Raw genomic sequence first — 24,003 nt, 5'->3', positions numbered from 1 at the left:
TTCCCAGCAAGCGGCGGCGCCCGCAGCACCTGTCTCCCGGTGCGCGGGCAGGGAGGACGGCGGGGGACATGGCCTGGTAGAGTCCCCTGGGGAGACCGTGCGGAGTTCAGTCCGGGGCAGGGCAGGGCAAGAGAGGGAAGGTCCTTCCCTGGCGCCCGCGCGGGCTGCGGCAGCATGAAAAAGAACCAGACCGTGCAGGGCACCTTCAGCAAACTCTTCGGGAAGAAGCACACCACCAGCCCCAGCACTTCCCTCTACGCCACCAACCCGCCCTGGATCTTCACCCAGGAGGCCCCGGAGGAGGGGACCAGGGGCTTCGGTGAGTGCTCCGGCGACGAAGGGCGCTAGGGCAGGGCCGGCGGCGCTGTCTCCTGGAGGCGCGGAGGGGAGGGACACGTTGGAACCTGCGGACTGGCCAAGAGCAGCCGTCGGGCAGGGGAGGAGGCGTCGCACCGGGGTGTCTGGGAAGGGACGTGCGGTGAGAGAGGTGCGGGGAAAGAGGGGAACCTCCCTCCACCACGGGTAGGTGGGACAACTTTGCCGCCCGCGCCTCTGACCGCAGGCCCTCCTCGGAGGTGTTTAATTCCCCCACTTGGAGAATCCGATGCTTGTGTTACTGTTAGCGGGACGGCTTCCGGAGGTTTGCGGTATCTCCCCCGACTCCCACTGCTACAACACCCCCATTCTGGCCGAAGCAAAAGTTTTCCTAGAGAACTGGGGGCTAAGGAGCGTTCTCCTCCCTCACCCTTTGCTCTCCCTGTTTCCCCAGCCCACGTGGCAGAGAGGGGGCTGCTCTCTGGGCGCTCACAAACTTAGCTCTGGCTAGGTGAGGCCCAGGAAAAAACAACAGGCGCAGCTGCTACCAGGTTACCAGCCTGTTTGTGACACCAAGTCACTTATTGGGGCCACAGGCTCCTGCCAGGTCAACCTGGGACCCGGGCTGTCTCTGGGCTAACACCGAAGAGCCAGAAAGGGGACAGTGGAGGCCAAGGAACCCTCTCCCTGACTGCCAGCTGCCGCTGACCCCGGAATCAGACTGGTGTGTCTCTGCAGGCCTCTAAAAACACTGCCCTGGCTTATCCCCTGGCTTATCATTTTGCAATTTGTATTCTCTATAACTAGGGGAAGCCAGCGGCTAGAGACAGAAATCCATTTCTTGTGTATGACATGTGACTCTGGAACCCCCAGGTTGGGGGGGGGGGGGTGGCTTCTAGGCCCAAGGAAGGTCACCCATCACTCACCATATTATCTTCACTGATATTTATAGCCACTGTGCTGGGACCCACAGTGGATGTCATAGCCTTGGTGCCTGCTGTTGGACTCAGTTCAGCACCCAGGTTGCCACAGCCAGGACACAAGGCACCGTGGATAGGAGCAGGAAGGGCAAACTGTCGCCTCTTCGTGGCACAGGGATCTCAGATCGGGGGTGAACAGAACTAACCATATGCCATTTAGTCCTTTCTGAGCCTTTGCTATAAACGATTATTAAGCATAAAAGCAGAGAAGAGAGATGACCTCTGAGTGGAACTAGCATTCGAGCTGAGAGGAAAGGGCATTCCTGGCAAAACAAACAGTAGAAGCAAAGACCAGGAGGAGCAGGGCAAGTGGAGGCATGGTGTAGGCACTCCCAGACACAGGTGTGCGGGGAAGTGCCTGTGAGCCAGGACAATTCTTTCCCTCTCAACGGAGGCACCATGGAACGAGCATTTATCATTCCCTTCTTAGGTGCAAGATGCCATTCTAAAATCTTTGTGTTACAGATTCATTGAAATCTCATCTGGAGTCTGGCACTATTATTATCATTCCTGTTTGACAGATGAGGAGACTGAGGCATGGGGAGGTTAAATAATATGCCCAAGATCACACAGCTTTCAATGCTGGAGGCAGCATTTTTCTAAGTCCACAATTTAATGATTTTTAGTAGACTGTTTACACAGTTGTGCGACTATCACCACCATCTGGTTTTAGAACATTTCCATGACCTCCAAAATCTCCCTTATGAGGCAGAACCAATATTTGAACCCAGGCAGTCAGGCTCCAGAGATCACACTCTTAGCGGGTTTGCTGAATTAACTCTGCAGAGGAAGGCGATCCAATGGTGAATTTTACTTGAGGGGCATCTAGCTGGAAAATACCACACACACACACACACACCCCCTTCCTCCCTCAGGGGGAGACCTCAGCCATGCCTCTCAGCCACTTCTGCATTTTGCCTAGGCTGTGTAGGCTGCTAGTGGGCATCAGCACCTCTGTTGAGGGAAGAGGGCCTGGTCCCCTGTCACCTCCAGCCAGCTGCTGCCCTCATCAGCCTGGGCAGAGCTGGAGCCCAAAGGACAGCTCCTCCCGCTCCTCAAGGCAGGGCTGGGCCTCCAGCTGACTCAGCTTGGTCTTGCCTGCACAGGGAGTGGTGGAAAACATCATGCGTCCAGCAGAACAGCACCCCAGTGTTTCCGGGGTGTTCCCTGGGGTGCCACTGGGCATGGCAGAAGTCCTCCTCCCTGCTCTGCTTGGAGTTAGGAAGAGGAGGGACCAGTGTTGGGGATTCTGTGATGGGATGCAGGTGCAGCCCTGACTTGGCATCCTGTCTCTGTCAATACATGGGGCTAAGCACTGTCTGGGCCTCAGTTTTTTCTTCTGTTAAAGGGGATAGTGTCCAGGCTGCCTGCAGGGTAACTGCCTGAAGCGGTATTTACGGCAGTGCTTTGAAAAGCATTAAAACGAAAAACTCTGAAGCAGGGTGTCCAATCTTTTGGCTTCCCTGGGTCACATTGGAAGAAGAATTGTCTTGGGCCACACAAAATACACTGACACTAATGATAGCTGATGAGCTAAAAAACAAAACAAAAAAATGCAAAAAAAAAAAAAAACCCTCATAATATTTTAAGAAAGTTCACAAATTTGTGTTGGGCCACCAGTTGGACAAGCTTGCTCTAAAGCAAGGATTGGCAAACTACACTCCTGGCTCCATTCTGGCCCATGGCCTGCTTTGGGGAATAAAGTTTTATTAGAACATAGCCAACTATGCCCCTCCTTTACATATGGTGTATGGCTAGAGTTGAGTAGCTACAAAAGAGACCTTATGGCCTGCAAAGGCTAAAATATTTACTATTTGGCCCTGTACAGAAAAAGTTTACTGGCCCCTGCTCCAAGGCATGATTTATTACTGTGAGATCATTCCCAGCATGGAGCACTTCCTGCCCCTGCCTGCTTCAGCTCCTCTTCCTAACACTGTAAACTAGAGGAAACTGAGCCATGACAAGGCTATTTCAAATGTCTCAAAGAGAGTGGGATTAGAATTCCACAGGGCCCCTGAGTCTGTGACATTCCCCTTGAGCCTGGGGTGAGATGCTGGCGATATCCAGCCCTTGGAGAACAGGTGGTGGAATGGAAGGGAGAAAAATCAATGTAGGGATGTGTAAGGGAATGAAGCAGTAATCAACCGTTTGCTCTGTGGTTGCAACCATGTAAAAATCTGTTTGCACAAGGGTAGGCTGGGTACAGAGGGTAAATGCAAACAGTCGTGTGAGGGTGGTGACGAGCAAATTTTTCTTTACAGAATTTCTCTAATATGTATTCCAGCAATTAGGAGGCCTTCACTGAATACATTTGCAATCCTAACGAAGTCTTCTGCCCTCTCCCAGCCCAAGCAAGGCCACACGATTGTGTGTGTGTGTGTGTTTTTTTTAAATGCATGAGAAAGCAGAGATGTGGATCTTTGCAAATCCCAAGATAAGGGACTGGGCTGCTACTGGAGACAAAGCTGCCAGTCACTCATGACTCCTCCCTTGCGTCTTGGATTAACTGAGCCAAGATCCTTTATCTACCACCGCTGCACCCTGCACCCGCCACCAGCAATGGGACACCCTTGTTTGCTAGAGGACTCTCTTTCCTGCCCTGTTCCTCTAAATGGGACAGCTCACAGCTACCTCAGACATTTATTTGAAATGCAGATTCTGGGCTGGGCGCGGCGGCTCACGCCTGTAATCCCAGCACTTTGGGAGGCTGAGGCAGGTGGATCACGTGAGCTCAGGAGTTTGAGACCAGCCTGGGCAACATGGCAAGACCCTGTCATCTCTATTAAAAATACAAATATTAGCCAGGCTTGGTGGCATGCGCCTGTAGCTGCAGCTACTCAGGAGGCTGAGGCTGGAGGACTGCTCGAGTTCAGGAGGCAGAGGTTGCAGTAAGCCAAGATCGCACCACTGCACTCCAGCCTTGGTGGCAGAGCGAGACCCTGTTTCAAAACAAAAAACAAAACAAAAACAACCCCAGCACTTTGGGAGGACAAGGCAGGAGGATTGCTTGAGCCTGGGAGATAGAGGCTGCAGTGAGCTATGATGGCATCACTGCACTACAGCCTGGGTGACAGAGCGAGATCCTGTCCTCCCCCCTTCAAAAATAATTAATTAATTTCAGATTCCTAGGGTCCCACCTCAGGCACAGGAAGTCAGAATCTCTGGGCTAGGGTCTGGGCTCTGGGGGTTTTCTGAGACGGAGTCTCACTCTGTTGTCAGGCTGGAGCGCAGTGGCATAATCTCGGCTCACTGCAACCTTCTGCCTCCCAGGTTCAAGTGATTCTCCTGCTTCAGCCTCCCTGGCCCACGCCACCACACATGGCTATTTTTGTATTTTTAGTAGAGACGGGGTTTCACCGTGTTGGCCAGGATGGTCTCTTGACCTGTTGATCGGCCCACCTGGGCCCCCCAAAGTGCTGGGATTTACAGGCGTGAGTCACCGCGCCCAGCCTTTAGGCTCTGGATTTTTAGCCAGCTTCAGGGGTATTGTTTTGTGCAGGAAGATATGAGAATCCTGGTATTTCCTTCCCCACAGGAAGCAAGGCTATTCTCTTTCCCTTTAGGACTCCCTGCAGGCCACATGGTAGGTTCTACATAAATATGGAAAGAATGTGGGCAGCTCCTTATCAGGAGGACCCTAGTGCCCTCTGGTGTGGCTGCGGTTTCTGGTGTTCCGGTTCCCTGGTTCTCCTGGCCCTGTGCTTCAGGTCCTGCTAAAGGGTAGGAAACTCCCACCTCTTACCCCTGGAGCCAGGAGCTGAGCACTTATTTCCCCCCAGGGCCAGGCTGGCACCAGCCTACCAACTTTTGTTTACTCCTGTCCCCTGGAGGTGTGCTGCGGTTTGCCAGCAGTCCAGTGCACACATATACACCCTCGGCTGCCCCATTATAGAAACTTCTCTTGTCACTCTAGTTCAACTTCAGAAAGCCAGGCCTGCCCTTGACCCCTACAGAGCAGCTACAAGGTGCCCCTTCTCTCCTAGCCAATAGGGTACTGACAGTAATGCAATTATCATCACCAGACTGTGGAGTAAAAGCTTTGTATGTCTTCTCAGTTGAGGAAACAGACTCAGAAGGAAGGCTTTAGGTGAAATGACTCAGTCATTCCAGTCTGGGGTAGCTCAAACATCAAAGTGCATCCAGTCATCTGGAATCCTGTTAAGATTAGATTTGTTTCGGTAGTTTCGGGATGAAGGGCATTTCTCACAAGTTCTGGGGTCTGCACACTGAGTGGCAAGTCCTAGCTTGGAAGAAGAGGGCCCTGTTCACTCTGCTCCTCCCTCTTAGTCCCCAAATGCAGGGTTGTGGGGGGCGGCGTCCAAGACTCCTTTTCTGTTACCTCCTCCTCTACTCTGTGGCTCCCTGCCCCTCCTCCCGTCCACCCCAGCCCAACCTTCAGCGTCCCCTCTGCCCTTGGACAAAGGCCTCTCTCTGGTCCTCAGGTCAGGCCTGCTGGGACTTGCTGGGAAAGACTGGCCTTTTTAGGCTCCTGTCATGTGGACTTGCTAATTAGCTAGAAAAGGCCTCATTAACGCCGTTCGTGAGTTACATTCACATAGGGCCGCCCCCGCTGCTTCCCTGAAAGGCAGGGGCTCCCCTAGTGGCCGATAATTGGATGCCACACTTCATACTTCACTGTCCAGCACCCCCATTCTATATCTACAGTGAGGTAGAAGTAGAAAGAGGTCTGTTTTGGGATTCTGGGTTACTCTTAGTCAAGGCAAAAACTCCCCAAGCTAAGGCCCGAATCCTCCTAAGCCCCAGGAATCCAATCAGACCTGTAGCCAGTGCTCCTGAGGTAATTTAGGGGCTCCTGGCAATTTGGGGCCCCAGCCCTCCTCCCACTCCAGCTAGCTTCCTTCCCTCTCCTGATTTTGGGAGGCTTCTGGAAAAGTATCATCCTCATTTTACAGGTGGGGAAACTGAGCCCGACAAAGTGCTCAATGTCCTCAGATATTATATGGATGTGAATCCAGATATGATTCCTAGGCCCATTTCCTCCCCTCCAGGCCTTACCAACTTTCAAGTCTCATTCAGGAAAAACAAGAGATGGAGGGTAGAGACGCTGAATCCCTGCATTCCCTCCCTGCCATGCTGGCTATGACCCGAGGGAATCAGAGTCTGGAGTCAGGTTGCCTGGGCTGGAATCCCAGCCCCTTTGACTCACCAGCTGTGGGACCTTGGGCAAGGGACTTAACCTCTCTAAGCTTCAGTTTCCTCACCTGCAAATTGGGAATAATAAGGCTCCTCTCCTCAGGCGGCAAGGGAGAAAAGAAGGGCTGGGCCTCCTACAGCAGCGTGTACCTAGCTCTCAGCTTGCCTGGAGCTGGCCCACCCGCCACATTTAACACATACCCCAGCCCAGGCTGAGAGAGCCAGGTCTGCCTGTTGGGGAGAGGCAGGGAGCCACGTGCCATATGTAAGGCACTGCAAGTCAGGGGCCCTGTTTGACCCCTGCTTGGTGACCTTGATCCAGCCTCTCCCACTCTGGGCTGCTGCAAAGAGGGTTATTGAGAACAGTCACAGGCATCAGGACTCAGAGTGGACCCTAACAAGAAAGCAAAGGGCCGCCTGCCTGCCGGTGGCTCTCCCCCATGGGGACAGGTGTCACCAAGATTTGCAAGTGACACAGCCCAGCTCAAGCTCACAGCCCAAACTCTTGGTGGAGGGAAGTAAGGTGGAGCAGAGAGAGAATGATGATGATGATGACAACAATAACTGGCCTTCCCAATTATTATTATTATTATTTTTGAGACGGAGTCGCACTCTGTTGCCCAGGCTGGAGTGCAGTGGCACAATCTCAGCTCACTACAACCTCTGCCTCCCCAGTTCAAGCGATTCTCCTGCCTCAGCCTATCCTGAGTAGCTGGGATTACAGGCGCCCGCCACCACGCCCAGATAATTTTTGTATTTTTAGTAGAGAAGATGGGGTTTCACCACGTTAGCCAGGCTGGTCTTTTTTTTTTTTTTTTTTTTTGAGGTGGACTTTCGCTCTTGTCACCCAGGCTGGAATGCAATGGCTCAATCTTGGCTCACTGCAACCTCCGCCTCCCTGGTTCAAGCAATTTTCCTGCCTCAGACTCCTAAGTAGCTGGGGTTACAGGCGCCCACCACCACGCCCAGCTAATTTTTGTATTTTTAGTGGAGACGGGGTTTCACCATGTTGGGCAGGCTGGTCTCCAACTCCTGACCTCAGGTGATCCACCCGCCTTGGCCTCCCAAAGTGCTGGGATTACAGGCATGAGCTACTGTGTCTGGCCGCCAAGCTGATCTTGAACTCCTGACCTCAAGTAATCCGCCTGCCTTGGCCTCCCAAAGTGCTGAGATCACAGGTGTGAGCCACCACACCCAGTCAACCCTCCCAATTATTGAGCATAAATATCTGCTAGGCACTGTGCTGATGACTTTTGCATGTTTTCTCTCACTCAGGCTCACATCAGCCTGCCCAGCAGAGACCACTGTTCACATGTACAAAGATAAAGAGACAGCCTCAGAGAGACCTAGTGAGACTGCCAGGATCCCACAGTTAAGTAATGGAGCCGGAACCGGAACCCACGTTCAGCTGGGCTCTAAACCCATAGCCTTGACCCCACAAGGTCCTGCCTCCCGTCCCAGCCAGGAGCTGTCTGACTGCTGGGTGTTTCCGGCCAGGACAGAACCTCAGCCATGGTCTCCTCATACCCAGGCAGCCTCAGCCACAACTCTGCTGCCCTCAGGCCCATGCCCTCAGGAGAAGGGGCAGGAGGGGAGCTGCCTGTACCCAGGTTGAAATCTGGGGTGAAGTCTCCTGCTTGGCACCAGGAATTGTTTTTGGAGCAGGTTTTTGGATGTTAGATGGTATTGATATTTATGTCAACTCAAATCCTTGAGGGAGTGTAAATGAAAGCAAAGCCCTACCTTCATTTCCCATCCTTCTATGAGGGAGAAGTTGTTAGGGAGACAATCTAAAGTAATCCTATGCATAATCTTGTCATAAATAGGATTCCATTTGGGGGGAAATTGGGTTCATTTAAAGATCAGGTTTGGGTCAATTGAGGCAGACATGGATTTGCCCCTATTTTATCACTGCATTATTTGCATGTGAGTTTATCAGAAGCTTCAGTTTGTATCTTGACAGGACTGTGGTCCATCTGGGGCTCAGGCCTTGCTCAGAACCTGCTGCTGGGGTCTCACAAGGCTTCCCGGCTGCTGGAATTGCCCTGGGACTCTCTTTCTCTGGAAGCTTCTGGGTCCAGGGGCATCTGCCTTCCTTTTCCAGCTTTCTGAATCCCAGCTGGATGTTCCAGTGCTGCCTCTCTGGTCCATGCATGTGGCAAGCACAAAACCTCTGAGATCCCTAAAGACCTTTCCAGAAAAAGCCAGACATCTAGGGAGTTTGCAGGTTTCAGGGTGGATGAGACACGGGGCTGTGCCCCTCTTTCTCACTGCAGCTTGTTCTGAGAGCAAATCATCCCGCTTCCTCTCCAGGCACCCACTTCACCTCCTCCTCGTCCCTCCTTCCTCAAGGGACACCAGGATGTTCCTAGCCCTCCTTTAGCTCCTCGACTGAGGAGGGAGCTGCTTCTCAGGAAGGCCTCAGCATCCCTGACCTGTGATCTGAGCAATGTTCATCACTTCCAATAAGAAATTCCCAAGGTTGAGCTCTGTTGTCTTTCTGTTTAGTTTTGGGCCTTGACCTTGAGGCTGGGAAGACCCCAGTCCTGACCTTGAATGCTTTGAAGATCTAGCTGATGGAGATGGACCCACGCACCTCACCTCATGCTGTGCCCCCACCCAGCAGGAGCTGGGCCAGGATTGAGGGGCCCTGAGAGTTGGCCTGATTCCAGCCACATCTGCTTTTCTTTTTTTTAATTTTATTTTTGAGACACAGTCTCGCTCTGTCACCAGGCTGGAGTGCACTGGCACAATCTCAGCTCACTACAACCTCTGCTTCCCGGTTCAAGCGATTCTCCTGTCTCAGCCTCCTGAGTATCCTGAGTAGCTGGGATTACAGGCGCCCACCACCACACCCGGCTAATTTTTGTATTTTTAGTAGAGACAGAGTTTCACCATAGTGGCCAGGCTGGTCTTGAACTCCTAACCTCATGATCCACCCACCTCGGCCTCCCAAAGTGCTGGGATTATAGGCGTGAGCCGCCACGCCCAGCCCCACACCTCCTTTTCTTATTTTATTATTATTATTATTATTGAGACAGAGTCTTACTCTGTCGCTCATACTGGAGTGCAGTGACGATCTCGGCTCACTTCAACCTCCGCCTCCCTAGTTCAAGTGATTCTCCTGCCTCAGCCTCCCGAGTAGCTGGGACTACAGGTGCATGCCACCACACCTGGCTAATTTTTTGTATTTTTAGTAGAGATGAGGTTTCACTGTGTTAGCTAGGATGGTCTCGATCTCCCGACCTCGTAATCCACCCACCTCGGCCTCCCAAAGTGCTGGGATTACAGATGTGAGCCACCGCGCCCAACCCCTTTTCTTATTTTGATAACAAATTTACTATCTTACAATTCTGCAGGTCATAACTCTGACACAGGTCTCAGTGGGCTCAATTAAGGTATTGGCAAGACTTTGTTCCTCTCCGGAGGCTCCAGGAGAGTCTGTTTCCTTGCCTGTTCTGGCTGTTAGAGGCAGCCCACAGTCCTTGGCCAGTAGCTGCCTTCCATCTTCAAAGCCAGCCGTGGCGGCCAAGCCCCTCTCACAGCGTATCACCCCACCTCTGCTTCCGTAACATGTTTCCCTCTCTGACTCCTACCCACTCCTCTTCAGACTGGGAAATCAAATCTGATTTTCCAGAGGTGCCTGGTAGGGAGAGGAGCCACCTGGGCCTTCCAGCCCGGCCTCAGCCACAGCCACTACCCTTCTATATGTTTTACAAAGAACAGTTATATTCTTAGAAAGGATTTCACTGCTTAAAACAACCACAAAGGAAGCAAAACAACAGTGGCTCAGAGTCAGGGCTGAGCCATGGGATCTGTGAGGCGGTTAGAGCGCCTGCTTGAGGGTCAGACGGCCACAGTTCGGATCCAACTCCATCCTGACCAGCAGGCTTCGAACAAGCTGCCTCACCTCCCGTTGCTTCCCAGAGCTACTCACTGGCCAGAGCCGAGCCAAGCCTTCCTCACCCCCATACACGGTGGGGTTATGACTCTTCCCTTTGGGGGTGTGTGTACAGTGGTTTAGAAGTCAGGCCCTTTAGGGAGACCCTGGCTTCAACACTTACTCTGAGGCTTTGGGCAAGTTATTTGACCTCCTTGTGCCTCGGTTTCCTTATCTGTAAAACGGGGATAATGACTGTGCCAATTTGCATGGGGCTGTTTTGAGAATTAAATGAATGAATAATGTGTAAGGTGCTTGGAACAGTGTCCGGATCATTACAGGTGCTCAGTAGGCCGGGTGTGTGGCTCACACCGGTAATCCCAGCACTTTGGGAGGCCGAGGCAGGTGGATCACCTGAATTCGGGAGTTTGAGACCAGCCTGGCCAACATGGTGAAACCCTGTCTCTACTAAAAATACAAAAATTAACTGGACATGGTGGCACTGGCGCACACCTGTAATCCTAACTACTCGGGAGGCTGAGGCAGGAGAATTGCTTGAACCCGGGAGGCACAGGTTGCAGTGAGCCGAGATCATGCCACTGCACTCCAGCCTGAGTGACAGAGCACGGAGATCTGCGGTGGCTCAGGCCTGTTGTCCCAGCGCATAAGGAGGCGAGACTAGGCTTTCAAAGCCAGCCTGGGCAACACAGAAACCTCTCATCTATATAACCAAAAAAAAAAAAAAGACTCCATCTCAAAAAAAATAAAGATTAAAAAAAAAAAGGTGCTCAGTACGTTTTTACCCTTTATTATTATTACTATTAATTACAGTTATCATCCTTGCCAAGTTGCTCAGATATAACACTTCTAAAGCTCGTAGGCACCCAACAAGAGTAGCCATTAATATGACAATAACTCAACTGCAGGAAGGAGGCTCCCTAGATCCCAACATCGGGGCAGAGATGAAATGAAATGATTAGAGCCCTGCCTAGGAGTGTGGCTCTCATGCAGTCCCTGTGGCAATCCTCACCCACCCTCAGTCCTGTCAAGGGTCCAGGTAGCCACATCACATCAGGTCTAGGGCCTTGGCATCCACACAGCACTCTCTAGAGAATGCCCCAGGAGATCCCGGTGTCAACACGCAGACTCTCGGAAGTGAGGGAATCGGGGGCTTTTGTAGTGGCTGTTGGGTGTGAGCTACTTTTGTTGTTTCCCATTGGGTCAGATCTTCCCCATGCCCTGTCCAATCTTGGTCTGCAGCCTCAGGCATGAAGCCTGGCAACTGGGACTGGAAAATCATATTTGCCCAGAGTGCACGGGGCAGGGCAGTGCTGGGAACTGGAATTTCCAGGGACGTGCGGAGCACACAGAGAACCCAACGTTCGGGCTCCACTTGAGAGGTGGAGAAGCTTGAGTGTCCCAGCCAGCTTCCTGCCTTGGGAGGGCTGCACACCGAGGACACCACCTCCAGCTGCTGGAGCCCTCCCAAGAGCCTCCTTGTCACATCCAAAGCCCAGATGCTCACATGGGGTGCTGCGGCTGTTGGTGTAGGGATTTCGGATGGATGTAGTCTGATCCCAGGATCTTCCTGACAAGCCCAGTCTCTTTCGAATAAATCATTTGGCTTTCTTGCAATTTTCTCCTAAAGTCACGTACAAGGAGAAAAGTAATCATGATTAACTCAATGTCCCAGTTAGACTTCTGGCTAACTGGGATTCTGACCTTTCTTCTCTCCTCTCTGGCTATCGGGGAGAGTCCTCCACACCTCGTTAAATGGACGAAAGCCCTCTTTGCTCACAAGCCACATAGCAGGAGGGCCACAGCGATCCCTGCCAAGGCAGTGTGAATTTCTTGTCAGTGTGTATCAAGGGTCATGAGGGAGTTGAGAAAGGGATGTGATGTGATGTGAGTGGCCCCTCGCACCCTCCCACTGCCATAGAGCAGCATGGAGCACAGGCTCAGTAACTGGAGGAAGAGGAAGGTCCTTCATATCATCTTCCTACAGGGGAAACAACCGTGTTTGCTGAGCACTTACTCTGCCCTGGCCACACTCACTCCTCACAACAGTGCTCTACGGCACTGTCATCACTCCCACTGTACAGATGGGAAAACTGAGGCCCAGAGAGGTTAAGCCACGAGCAGTCAGCGGCAGAGCTGGGATGTTTTAACGAGGTCACACTGACCCTACTGTCCCATTTTTTCTGCTCTGCCCTCAAGGATGCATTAAAGAAAGCCATGTACACAAGCATCTGTGGTTTGGTAGTCAGGGAAATCTTGAGTTAAGGAGTCCAGATGATGGAATATTGGCCACTGGGGGCAGCAGGTGGCTTCATCTGCTCTGCATGTTTCAGATTAGAAATTTAAACACTCGAGGGAAAAGCCAGCTTGTTTTCTTCCCTCTCCTAGAGATAAGCTTCGGCTGGGCCCTTAGCCGGGCTCCCTGGGCCCCCAAAACAAGGGACCATTGCTGTGGGAGAGAAGCCTCAGGACCAACGCAGGGTGGTGGTTGTGGATTGGGAGAGAGATGGCTGCAGGGGGCTGAAAGCCCCGGGAACATCGAGTCCGTCACCCAGCGCCACCTCAGCTGGCCCCATTAGCGCACATCTCATCCATAAGATCTGATTATGTTAGAGGCGCTTAGCTGAGTCCAACACCGGGGGACATGCAGGCCCTGGCTTTCCTCACTGGGAGCTGAAGGGCAGATTAAACTTGGGTGGTGGAATGCCTTGGATCTCCAGCTTATAGTGTCCCCGCACTTGTGTTCTCTAGATGGCATCTATTATGGAGACAATCGGTTTAACACAGTGAGCGAGTCAGGAACAGCCACGCTGAAAGCTCGTCCAAGAGTCCGGCCCCTGCTGACCTTCCTTCCGCTGGTGAGTACGATTCTGCTCTGAGGTTGGAGGGTCTGCTCTGGGTGGGGACACCAGGCCTGCCCCAGCCCAAGTGGACATCAGCTGCACCCTCCACCCACCCCTTCCTTCCTGATGCTGACCCGGTGGGAAGGGGGGCTACTGGAAGGAGGCATGGCTGAGGTTCACAGCAGGAAGTTTAGGATTAGGGATGCCAGCTCGTTCAGGGCCAAGCCCAAGAAGTTATGGAGAACTTGTGTGCATGAGTGATACAGCAGTGGGTACCCTCAGCCAAGCAGGGTTCATTTTCCACAGTCACTGATGACTGTCTGCTTTGTGCCAGGCCCTGCATTAGGTGCTGGATACAGAGATGACTGGGCCAGCATTGCTGCTCTCAAGGAGCTCCCTGCCCACTGCAGGAGACAAATATATTTTGCTTAACCCACTATATTCAAAAGAGTGTCATTGCGGCAGGCGTGCTGGCTCACGCCTGTAATCCCAGCACTTTGGGAGGCCAAGATGGGTAGATCACAAGGTCAGGAGATTGAGACCATCCTAGCTAATATGGTGAAACACTGTCTCTACTAAATATACAAAAAAAAATAGTCGGGTGTGGTGGCAAGCACCTGTAATCCCAGCTATTCGGGAGGCTGAGGCAGGATAATGGTGTGGACCTGGGAGGCAGAGCTTGCGAGCTGAGATCACACCACTGCACTTCAGCCTGGGTGACAGAGCAAGACTCTATCTCAAAAGAAAAAAAAAAAGAGTGTCATTACAACATTCAATCAATATAAAAAATACCAATGGGCTATTTTACATTCTTTTTTTTCATACTAAGTCTTAAAAATCTGGGCCGGGTGCGGTGGCTCACGCCTGTAATCCCAGCACTTTGGGAGGCTGAGGCGGGCGGATCACAAGATCAGGAGTTTGAGACCAGCCTGGCCAATATGGTGAAACCCCATCTCTACAAAAAATACAAAAAAAAAAAAAAATTAGCCAGGCGTGGTGATGGATACCTGTAGTCCCAGCTACTCGGGAGGCTAAGGCAGGAGAATCGCTTGAACCCGGGAGGCGGAGGTTGTAGTGAGCCGAGATCAGGCCACTGCACACCAGCCTGGGAGACAGAGCAAGACTCTGTCTCAAAAAAAAAAAAAAAAAAAAAAAAAAAATTCTGGTGTACTACTTATATAGCACATCCCGCTTCTGACTGAGACATGTTAAGTGCTCAATGGCTGCTTGTGGCCAGTGGCTGCTATACTAGACAGCCCAGGCCAGAGCCAGTCTAAACACTAGGCTCCTAGATTTGAGGCTCACTCCTGTTTGTCGGACCTGGGTCATGGGTGGCACAACGCTGTCACTGGGGTCACGGCATCCTCTTGCCTCCATGAGGGTTTAGTACTGCCTCGACTGAAAGGCCCCTTGCCCTGGTCTGAGCTCTCAGGGGCCTGTTAGACTTCGTGGCACCCCACACATTCATCCTGGGTCCCCATACCTCCTGCCTAGCACTGCCTGGCACAACCACCTTCCTCTCCCCATCACCAATTTTTTTCTGCTATGTCCAACCTCAAGAATCAGACCTAAGATTCTAGATGGGACAGAGGCAGTCTTACATTCTCCCTGCCGCATCTCTAAGGCCTCTCTGTGGAGGGCTGAGCACACAGATCTCTGGGAATACGACTTTAAATAATTTATTTTCTGCTTACAAAAGCAATTTGTGGACAATATAGATAAATACAGAAAGAGCAACGCCACCAACAGCAAGGTATAAATCAAATAAGTCAGCCTGGAATCCTAGCACTTTGGAAGGCCGAGGTGGGAGGATCACTTGAGGCCAGGAGTTCAAGACTAGCCTGGGCAATATAGCCCAACCCTATCTCTACAAAAAATTAAAAAATTAGTCAGTTGTGGTGGTGTGTGCCTATACTCCCAGCTACTTGGGAGGCTGAGGCAGGAGGATCGCTTGAGCTCAGGAGGTTGAGGCTGCAGTGAGCTATGATTGCACTACTGTATTTCAGCCTGGGTGACAGAGTGAGACCCTGTCTTAAAAACAAAGAAAAACAAAAATGAGTCAGCCCGTAACTTTGTTTCCAGAGAATGCATAAAACTCTGACAGAAGTAATTGCACCCATAAATGCAGATAAAATCAGTTTGAAATATTCTTTTTTTTTTTTTTCCAGACTGAGTTTTGCTCTTGTCACCCAGGCTGGAGTGGTGCAATGGTGCAATCTTGGCTCCCTGCAACCTCCATCTCCCAGGTTTAAGCGATTCTCCTGCCTCAACCTCCCAAGTAGCTGTGATTACAGGCGCCCACCATCACTCCCAGCATTTTTTTTTTTTTTTTTTTTGTATTTTTAGTAGAGACTGGGTTTCACCATATTGGCCAGGTTGGTCTCAAACTCCTGACCTCAGGTGATCCACCCACCTCAGCTTCCAAAGTGCTGAGATTACAGGCTGAGCCACCGTGCCCAGCTTGAAATATTCTATATTGGGAGGTTAATTAGATTCTCTCCTGTCACTTACCCTCAATACACATACCCAGATTCATAGCAGTGTGGGCCCAGAGTTGACATACCTCTACCAGTAGGTAAAATACTAAAACATTCATCTGTAAAATGGGAATAAAAAAAAAATTACTGAAATACGGCCAGGCATGGTGGCTCACTCCTGTAATCCCAGCACTTTGGGGGCCGAAGTGGGCAGATCACGAGGTCAGGAGTTCGAGACCAGCTTGGCCAACGTGGTGAAACCCCGTCTGTACTAAAAATACAAAAATTAGCCTGGTGTGGTGGCACGCACCTGTAATCCCAGGTACTCAGGAGGCTGAGGCAGGAGAATCGCTTGAACCCGGAGGCAGAGGTTGCAGTGAGCCAAGATGGCACCACTGCACTCCAGCCTGGGCGAGAGAGCAAGACTCTGTCTCAAAAAAAAAAAACAAAACACGACGGAAATACTTCTCTACAGAGTAGAAATGACTATTGCGGCTCCTGTTGTCCTGCCCCTCCCCTAGATCTGGACCACCCCAAAAGCAGCAACTAAAGAGTTAATGTGATCCCAGCTGAGTTCATTCTGCTTGGTCGGCATCCTTATCTCCCCCTACCTATCTGCTGCGGGCCCCTCAAAGACCAGGGCAAATCCTCGCCTGCCAGCCCTCCCAGCCTCTGGTTTGGATCTAGTCTGGGCAGAACATGACTCAGGGGCTGCACAGACCCCAGGCAGGCCTGGCCAAAGGCTCCGGGGCCCCTGGAGTGGGCTGGGCTAGCTGGGCAGGCCTGAGTTCCAGCTTGTCCTGGGGAAGTGCTTCCTGGGAGCAGTTCTTTTGTGCAAGCCTCAGAACCAGTTCCAGGAAATGGGGGCTTCTCCCTAAAAACTCACGCCCCCTCACTGGTGAGGGTGAGAGAATGGACACATGGTGAACCGATGGCTGAAAGGGGCCTCATTTTACAGAGGCAGGAAATGAACCAGGAAGGAGAAGTTTATTCGTTCCCTCGGTGCTGGCTAACTGGGCAAAGGCAAGCAGAGCGACTTCCGACCCCTTCCAGTGGCACGGCCTGTGATCTTGGCCACCACATGCTGAGCACTCACTGTGCGCCAGGCACCATTCCACGTAGACCACGTGTGTTAACAAAGCCACCCACTACATAGAAGCTTTTTTCTTCTCCTTCCAGGACCAGGCGGCAAAACCACTTCCACCTCCCTTGCCTGCCTCTCTGAATCCCTGTCCAGCAGTCTGGGCCTGCCGGGCACCAGGCCTCTTGCCTCTTTCGGCTCATAGATGCTTTTGACGCCATGATGAGGCTGTAAGTCACATACAACTAGTTTTGCTTACAATTTCAGCAGGGGACTAAAGCCCTCCCATGATGTGCCTTTAGATTAGGAACCCTTGGCCCAGTGGCCCTCATGACAGGGACTGTTCTGTGCTCCTCACTCAGGTCACAAGATAGGGCAGCTTCCATGCCGTTTGTTGCCTGCTCCCAGGTGGAGGGGAATCTGGCTGGCAGCGTAATTCTCTCCTGTCTGACCTTCTGACTCTTCTCCTGCAGGCCCTAGCCAGGTCCTTTGCTTTCTTTCAGCAGGGACAGAAGGCTGGGAGGATGGGGAATGGGGAGGACTGGCTCAAAAGCGTCTGTGTGCCAAAAGGGCGAGCTCTGTGTGGGTGTGGGCTCACACACACATGCACACGCACACACCCCGTCCCCCAGCCCCGCCAAGTCAGGGTGGGTGGGGAGCTGGGACAGTGCCTAGCCCTGCCTGACACTGTCCTAGCCGGCCGGGCCTCCACCCCTCCCTGCCCTCCCTTCCCACATTCAGAGGCACCTCTCAGGCCAGGCTGCCCAGTGGGAAAGGGAGATATGGGGTAGCAGTGCCCAAGAAGTCAGGTGACAGGCCCCACGAGGGCCTGTGAGCTCTCTCCAGGCCTGGGCCATCCTCTGAGCCCACCCTCCCTGTCAGTGCCCTACAGGAGCCTGCCAGGGGACAGGGCTAGAGAGAAGGAGACAGAGCAGCGACAGGCACTCCTGGCCCCTTCCCCAGAGCTCCCTCGCTCTGTGTGCTGAGGGTGCTGAGGATTACGAAGTGTTTCTCAGGCATCTGGCAGCCAAAGGCCAGCTAAAAAAAGGACCTCGGGATCCCTCAGTGGCTGGGATGGGACCAGGGGCTGATACTCCAGCAGCTGGCTCCAGTCCCAGCTCTGCTGCTGGGATTCGGGTGGCTGCAGGCCAGCCCCTTCCTCTCCCTGGGCCTCTGGCTCCTCGCCCAACAGTGGGGATCATACTGCATCGTCCTCAAGGGTCTCCCCAGCCATGACTATCTGTGTTAAAATGACTTCCTTTTTTTTTTTTTTTTTTTTTTTTTTTTTGAGACGGAGTCTCGCCCTGCCGCCCAGGCTGGAGTGCAGTGGCCGGATCTCAGCTCACTGCAAGCTCCGCCTCCTGGGTTTACGCCATTCTCCTGCCTCAGCCTCCCGAGTAGCTGGGACTACAGGCGCCCGCCACCTCGCCCGGCTAGTTTTTTTTTTTTGTATTTTTTAGTAGAGACGGGGTTTCACCGTGTTAGCCCGGATGGTCTCGATCTCCTGACCTAGTGATCCACCCGTCTCGGCCTCCCAAAGTGCTGGGATTACAGGCTTGAGCCACCGCGCCCGGCTAAAATGACTTCCTAACGGAAGGGTAGACGGTGTGGTCAGCTCCCTGGAGGGCCACTGGAGAAGCCAGGCCCTAATGACACATGGACCCCTCCTTGAGCTCTGTTTCCACCTCTGGAAAGGGAGGTTTTCCAGCTACTGGGGCAACCCCACCTTCCTGCTTGGGGATCCCTGAGGAGCTGAATTTGAGCTACCAAACTTCAGAGGTGGGAGGACGTGGGAGGACTACAGCAGTTGTCAAGGTGAGACTACAGCAGTTGTCAAGGTCAAGGTGAGAACACTGAGGCCTGGGGAGGGGAGGGCCCTGCCCAGGCCACTGGGCTCGATAGAAGCAGGGGCAGGAGCCAGGCCTTCTCCCCAGGCTGGCCCTGTGTACACCACCGGAAGTCTGGCTGAGTGAGGGGTGATCCTTTCTCCCTCCTTCTCAGGGAGACTGGGCCCAAAGAGCAAGCTGGAGCCTGTCCCTCTGTTTCTTGTTCTTCTTCTTTTTTCTCTTTTTTTCTTTTTTTCTTTTTTTTCTTTTTTTGAGACGGAGTCTTGTCACCCAGGCTGGAGTGCAGTGGCACAATCTCGGCTTACTGCAAGCTCCGCCTCCCGGGTTCACGCCACTCTCCTGCCTCAGCCTCCTGAGTAGCTGGGACTACAGGCACCCGCCACCACGCCGGGCTAATATTTTGTATTTTTAGTAGAGACGGGGTTTCACTGTATTAGCCAGGATGGTCTCTCTATCACCTGACCTCATGATCCGCCCACCTCGGCCTCCCGAACTGCTGGGATTACAGGTGTGAGCCACTGCGCCTGGCCTGTCCCTCTGCTTCTGAGAGCTGAGTCCATAGAACATTGGGTGGCAGCAGGGTTGTATTTTCTGGGGTTCTCTCTCTTGCCCTCCCCAGTCTGAATCAAGCCATCTCCAGGGTGATGCATATGAGAATTAAAAATTAAATGTCAGTGTGGCAAATACGGGAAAACTGGCCCAACAGGTCCCCAGGGGTGCCCTGGGCGGTGAGAGCTGCCTGGGTCACCCCACCCTCTGAGTCAGACAGGCCTGGCTCTGCCAGAAGAGGCATCCCTAGGCTCAGGCAGGAGGCCTCGCCTGCCCTGCACCCTTCCCTTAGTCCTTGCTGCTGGAGAGGCAGCTGGAGTCAGCCCCATCTCTCTTTTCCACCCAGCCTGCTGCTGCAGGAACTCTTCTCTAAACTCAAGGCCCAGGCACCTTTCAGGGGTGGAATCTGAACTCTGTAGGGTGAGTCAAGCAAGGCAGCCATGATTGGCTTTTGGCTGGTTTGTGCGGATGATGTTAGGCCAAAGGGTTGTGGGGTGTGGGGTGTTAGGCCTGCCACAAGAGTGCAAACAGAGCTCCACACCCCCTTCTCTACCCACCTGGCTCCTTCCCTCTCATTAAGGACCTCGGCCTGAACCTCTAAAGTTCCATCCAGGGCCATAAACCTCCATCCTTTATCCTGGCCCATAAACAGCCGCCTCTTTGTCCCCATGGACTCACAGATGTGTGCCCTCCTCAGGAGGACTGGCCAGGGAAGAAGCCCTTGAAGCGGGCTCAGGGCCATTTAGACAGGGTCTTGAGGGACTGTGGTGTGCCCTCTGGGGGCATGTCCCCCTCATCCTACTGACTTCTTGCCCCAGAGAGAGGGCAGACCAGGGCCCTCCATAGTACCCGGTGGAGGGCAGAAGCCATGGTAGCCTGGGTCTAAGAGTGGTTCTCAGATGGTAGATAGGTCCAGAGGAAGATGGTTCTTGGGTGAACACTCTTTTCTGGCCCCCAGGAGGGGTCTGAGCTGTGGCAGAGTGTTGGGCTGTGTTGGGGAGATAATTCATCTCCTTTATAAACTGCTCACTGGCTCCCAACTTCACAGCTGCTCTGCAGGATACACACAGCCCTTCTCGATCCTCTACCACCTCCACCAGGCCAGCACCCCCACACTGCACCCCTAAGCCAGGAAAACAACTGGCCGGGCTTCATCTAGTTGGGTATGTTGGGTGCCTAGAGGGGTTTCTGTGTAGTTCTTGATCTGGGGCAGAGGTGGGGGCTCCCAGCTTCCTTTTCTCCCACCCTGCAGTGGTGTCCCCAACCATGCCTGCCTCTAACTCAGGCTCAGAGCCATCTCCCTCCCACTCTGCAACTCCACACCCCACCTCACAGGGCCGGTGCCCCAGATCAAGCTCCAGGAGGAGTCTGGCAAGGAAGTTTGCATTCCACGATGTGTAGCTAAGACTCCGAGCTGGCTGCCACCCAGGGTCAACCATGCATTGCCCACTGGCCCAGCCCTTGGTGACCCACCCTTGAGACTTGGCTGAGCCCTGAGGAATCCCAGGCATGAGGATGTGTGTAGTCCCGGCCATGAGGAGGCCAGTGGGGTGGACTGAAGCCATGAGTGGGTGAGCCCTGCCCTCCTGAACTCTCAGGGGTGCAACAGGTGAACAGTGGGCCCCAGCCCCCCCAAAACTTCAAAGGGAAACTAGCCTCATCCTTGAATAATGAGTGTTTTATTCCCCACCTTCTTCCCTCCCTTTCTTCCTCCTTCTCAACTCTGAAATGTTAGCAGTCAAGAGGGCAATAGGGGATTCCTGGTGACCTGTCCCTGACCATGGGAAAGCACTCATTTCCTCAGATGCAACCAGAGAGACACACCCTGGAGGCTGTGCCCGGAGCAGTGGCCCAAGTCCTTGATTAGAACCCAGGGGAAATAAACTTTCTTAAGAACTACGCTGCAGGACCTCTTAAGGTGTGCAGTGGCCTCTGGTATCACAGCCAACCTAAGGGAGGTGGGATTATTCCTATTTTACAGATGAGAAAACTGAGCTTCAGAAGGCAAGAAAGGGGCACAGCTTCTTGAGCACCATCTATATGTCAGATACTCTCTCTGACTCCTTTTAGACGAGTCAGTTAAGATTGCAAATCTGGTCTGCCTGACTCCCAAGTTGATTTTTTTTTTTTTTTTTTTTTTTTTTTTTTTTTTTTGAGACGGAGTCTCGCTCTGTCACCCAGGCTGGAGTGCTGTGGCCGGATCTCAGCTCACTGCAAGCTCCGCCTCCCGGGTTCACGCCATTCTCCTGCCTCAGCCTCCCGAGTAGCTGGGACTACAGGCGCCGCCACCTCGCCCGGCTAGTTTTTTGTAGTTTTTAGTAGAGACGGGGTTTCACCATGTTAGCCAGGATGGTCTCGATCTCCTGACCTCGTGATCCGCCCGTCTCGGCCTCCCAAAGTGCTGGGATTACAGGCTTGAGCCACCGCGCCCGGCCTTTTTTTTTTTTTTTTTTTTTGAGATGGAGTCTTGCTCTGTCGCCCCAGGCTGGAGTGCAGTGGCCGGATCTCAGCTCACTGCAACCACCGCCTCCCGGGTTCACGTCATTCTCCTGCCTCAGCCTCCCGAGTAGCTGAGACCACAGGCGCCCGCCACCTCGCCCGGCTGATTTTTTGTATTTTTAGTAGAGACGGGGTTTCACCGTGTTAGCCAGGATGGTCTCGATCTCCTGACCTCGTGATCCGCCCGTCTCGGCCTCCCAAAGTGCTGGGATTACAGGCTTGAGCCACCGCGCCCGGCCAAGTTGATGTTTTTTCCACTCAATCACAATAATTAAAACAACAACAACAACAACAAAAAACCAGGCCAGGCGCAGTGGCTCACGCCTGTAATCCCAGCACTTTGGGAGCCTGAGGCAGGAGGATCACAAGGTCAGGAGTTTGAGATCAGCCTGGCCAATATGAGGAAACCCTGTCTCTACTAAAAATACAAAAAATTAGTGGGCATGGTGGCACGCACCTGTAGTCCCAGCTATTCAGGAAGCTGAGGCAGGAGAATCGCTTGAACCCGGGAGGTGGAGGTTGCAGTGAGCTGAGATTGTGCACTCCAGCCTAGGTGACAGAGCGAGACTCTGTCTCAAAAAACAAAAACAGACAAACAAACAAACAACATACTATTATTGTATTGGCTATTTTTTTTTAATTATAAAGAAAACAAAAGTTCATTGTTAAGAACCTCCCAATAGAGACAAATATAAGGAAAGAAATACATATAAATATTCTTGGAATGGTAGTTCTCTCCATCCATGCTTCCTCCCAAATAATCATTGCTGGGAACTTTCCACTGTACTAGGCTGTGATGATGGTTTTTTGTTTGTTTGTTTTTTTTTTTGAGATGGAATTTCACTCTTGTTGCCCAGGCTGGAGTGCAATGGTGCAATCTTGGCTCACTGCAACCTCCGCCTCCCGGGTTCAAGTGATTCTCCTGCCTTAGCCTACTGAGTAGCTGGGATTACAGGCATGCGCCACCATGACCGGCTAATTTTGTATCTTTAATAGAGACAGTTTTCTCCATGTTGGTCAGGCTGGTCTTGAACTCCTGACTTCAGGTGATCCTCCTGCCTCAGCCTCCCAAAGTGCTGGGATTACAGGCGTGAGCCACCGTTCTGGCTGCTGTGATGGTTTTTAAAGGGCTGCTTTGGCCAGGTGAGGTGGCTCACATCTGTAATCCCAGCACTTTGGGAGGCTGAGGAGGATCACTTGAGCCTCGGAGTTGGAGACCAGCCTGGCCAACATAGCGAGACCCCGTCCCTACAAAAAATATAAAAACAAGCTGGACAGGTTGGGTACAGTGGCTCACGCCTGTAATCTCAGCACTTTGGGAGGCTGAGGCAGGTGGTTCACTGGAGGCCAAGAGTTCGAGACCAACCTAGCCAACATAGCAAAAACCCATCTGTATTAAAAATACAAGAAAATTAAGGCCGGGCGTGGTGGGTCACGCCTGTAATCCCAGCACTTTGGGAGGCCGAGGCGGGCGGATCACAAGGTCAGGAGATCGAGACCATGGTGAAACCTCGTCTCTACTAAAAATACAAAAAACATTAGCCGGGCGCAGTGGCGGGCACCTGTAGTCCCAGCTACTCAGGAGGCTGAGGCAGGAGAATGGCGTGATCCCGGGAGGTGGAGCTTGCAGTGAGCCGAGATCGTGCCACTGCACTCCAGCCTGGGGGACAGAGCGAGACTCCATCTCAAAATAAAAATAAAAATAAAAATAAAAATACAAGAAAATTAGCCAGGTATGGTGGCGTGCACCTGTGGTCCCAGCTACTTGGGAGGCTGAGGCAGAAGAATTACTTGAACCCGGGAGGTGGAGTTTGCAGTGAGCCGAAATTGCACCACTGAACTCCAGCCTGGGCAACAGAGTAAGACTCTTCTCAAAAAAAAAAAAAAAAAGGCCAGGGACGGTGGCTCACGCCTGTAATCCCAGCACTTTGGGAGGCCGAGGCGGGCGGACCATGAGGTCAGGAGATCAAGACCATCCTGGCAAACACGGTGAAACCCCATCTCTACTAAAAATTAAAAAAACAAAATTAGCCGGGCATGGTGGCAGGCGCCTGTAGTCCCAGCTTCTTGGGAGGCTGAGGCAGGAGAGTGGCGTGAACCCGAGAGGCGATGGAGCTTGCAGTGAGCAGAGATTGCGCCACTGCACTCTAGCCTGGGCAACAGAGCAAGACTTCGTCTTAAAAAAAAAAAAAAACACTCTGGAAAGCTGGGCATGGTGACTTGCACCTGTAGTCCCACACTTTGGGAGGCCAGGAATTTTTGCAGGAATTCTCCTTTTTTTTTTTTTTTGAGACAGTCTCGCTCTTTTGCCCAGGTTGGAGTGAAGTGGCACAGTCTCAGCTCACTGCAACTTCTGCCCC

The 24,003-nt window shown here is 52.5% G+C and overlaps 1 protein-coding gene across 1 annotated transcript in view; it reads left to right on the top strand.

Annotated features, from left to right (window-relative positions):
- The window catches only part of C4H6orf132 (chromosome 4 C6orf132 homolog), a 41,136-nt gene continuing 17,133 nt past the window's right edge, over positions 1 to 24,003 (top strand). Inside the window, 2 exon segments of the mRNA XM_030929348.1 lie at positions 1 to 319; positions 13,099 to 13,205. Of these exon segments, the coding sequence (XP_030785208.1) occupies positions 175 to 319; positions 13,099 to 13,205 (252 nt within the window). The 5' untranslated portion in view covers positions 1 to 174.

The sequence above is a fragment of the Rhinopithecus roxellana genome, chromosome 4 (assembly GCF_007565055.1).
Source record: "Rhinopithecus roxellana isolate Shanxi Qingling chromosome 4, ASM756505v1, whole genome shotgun sequence".
NCBI lineage: Eukaryota > Metazoa > Chordata > Mammalia > Primates > Cercopithecidae > Rhinopithecus > Rhinopithecus roxellana.
The sequence above is the reverse complement of the archived record's forward strand: the minus strand, read 5'-3'. Positions and strand labels throughout refer to the sequence as shown.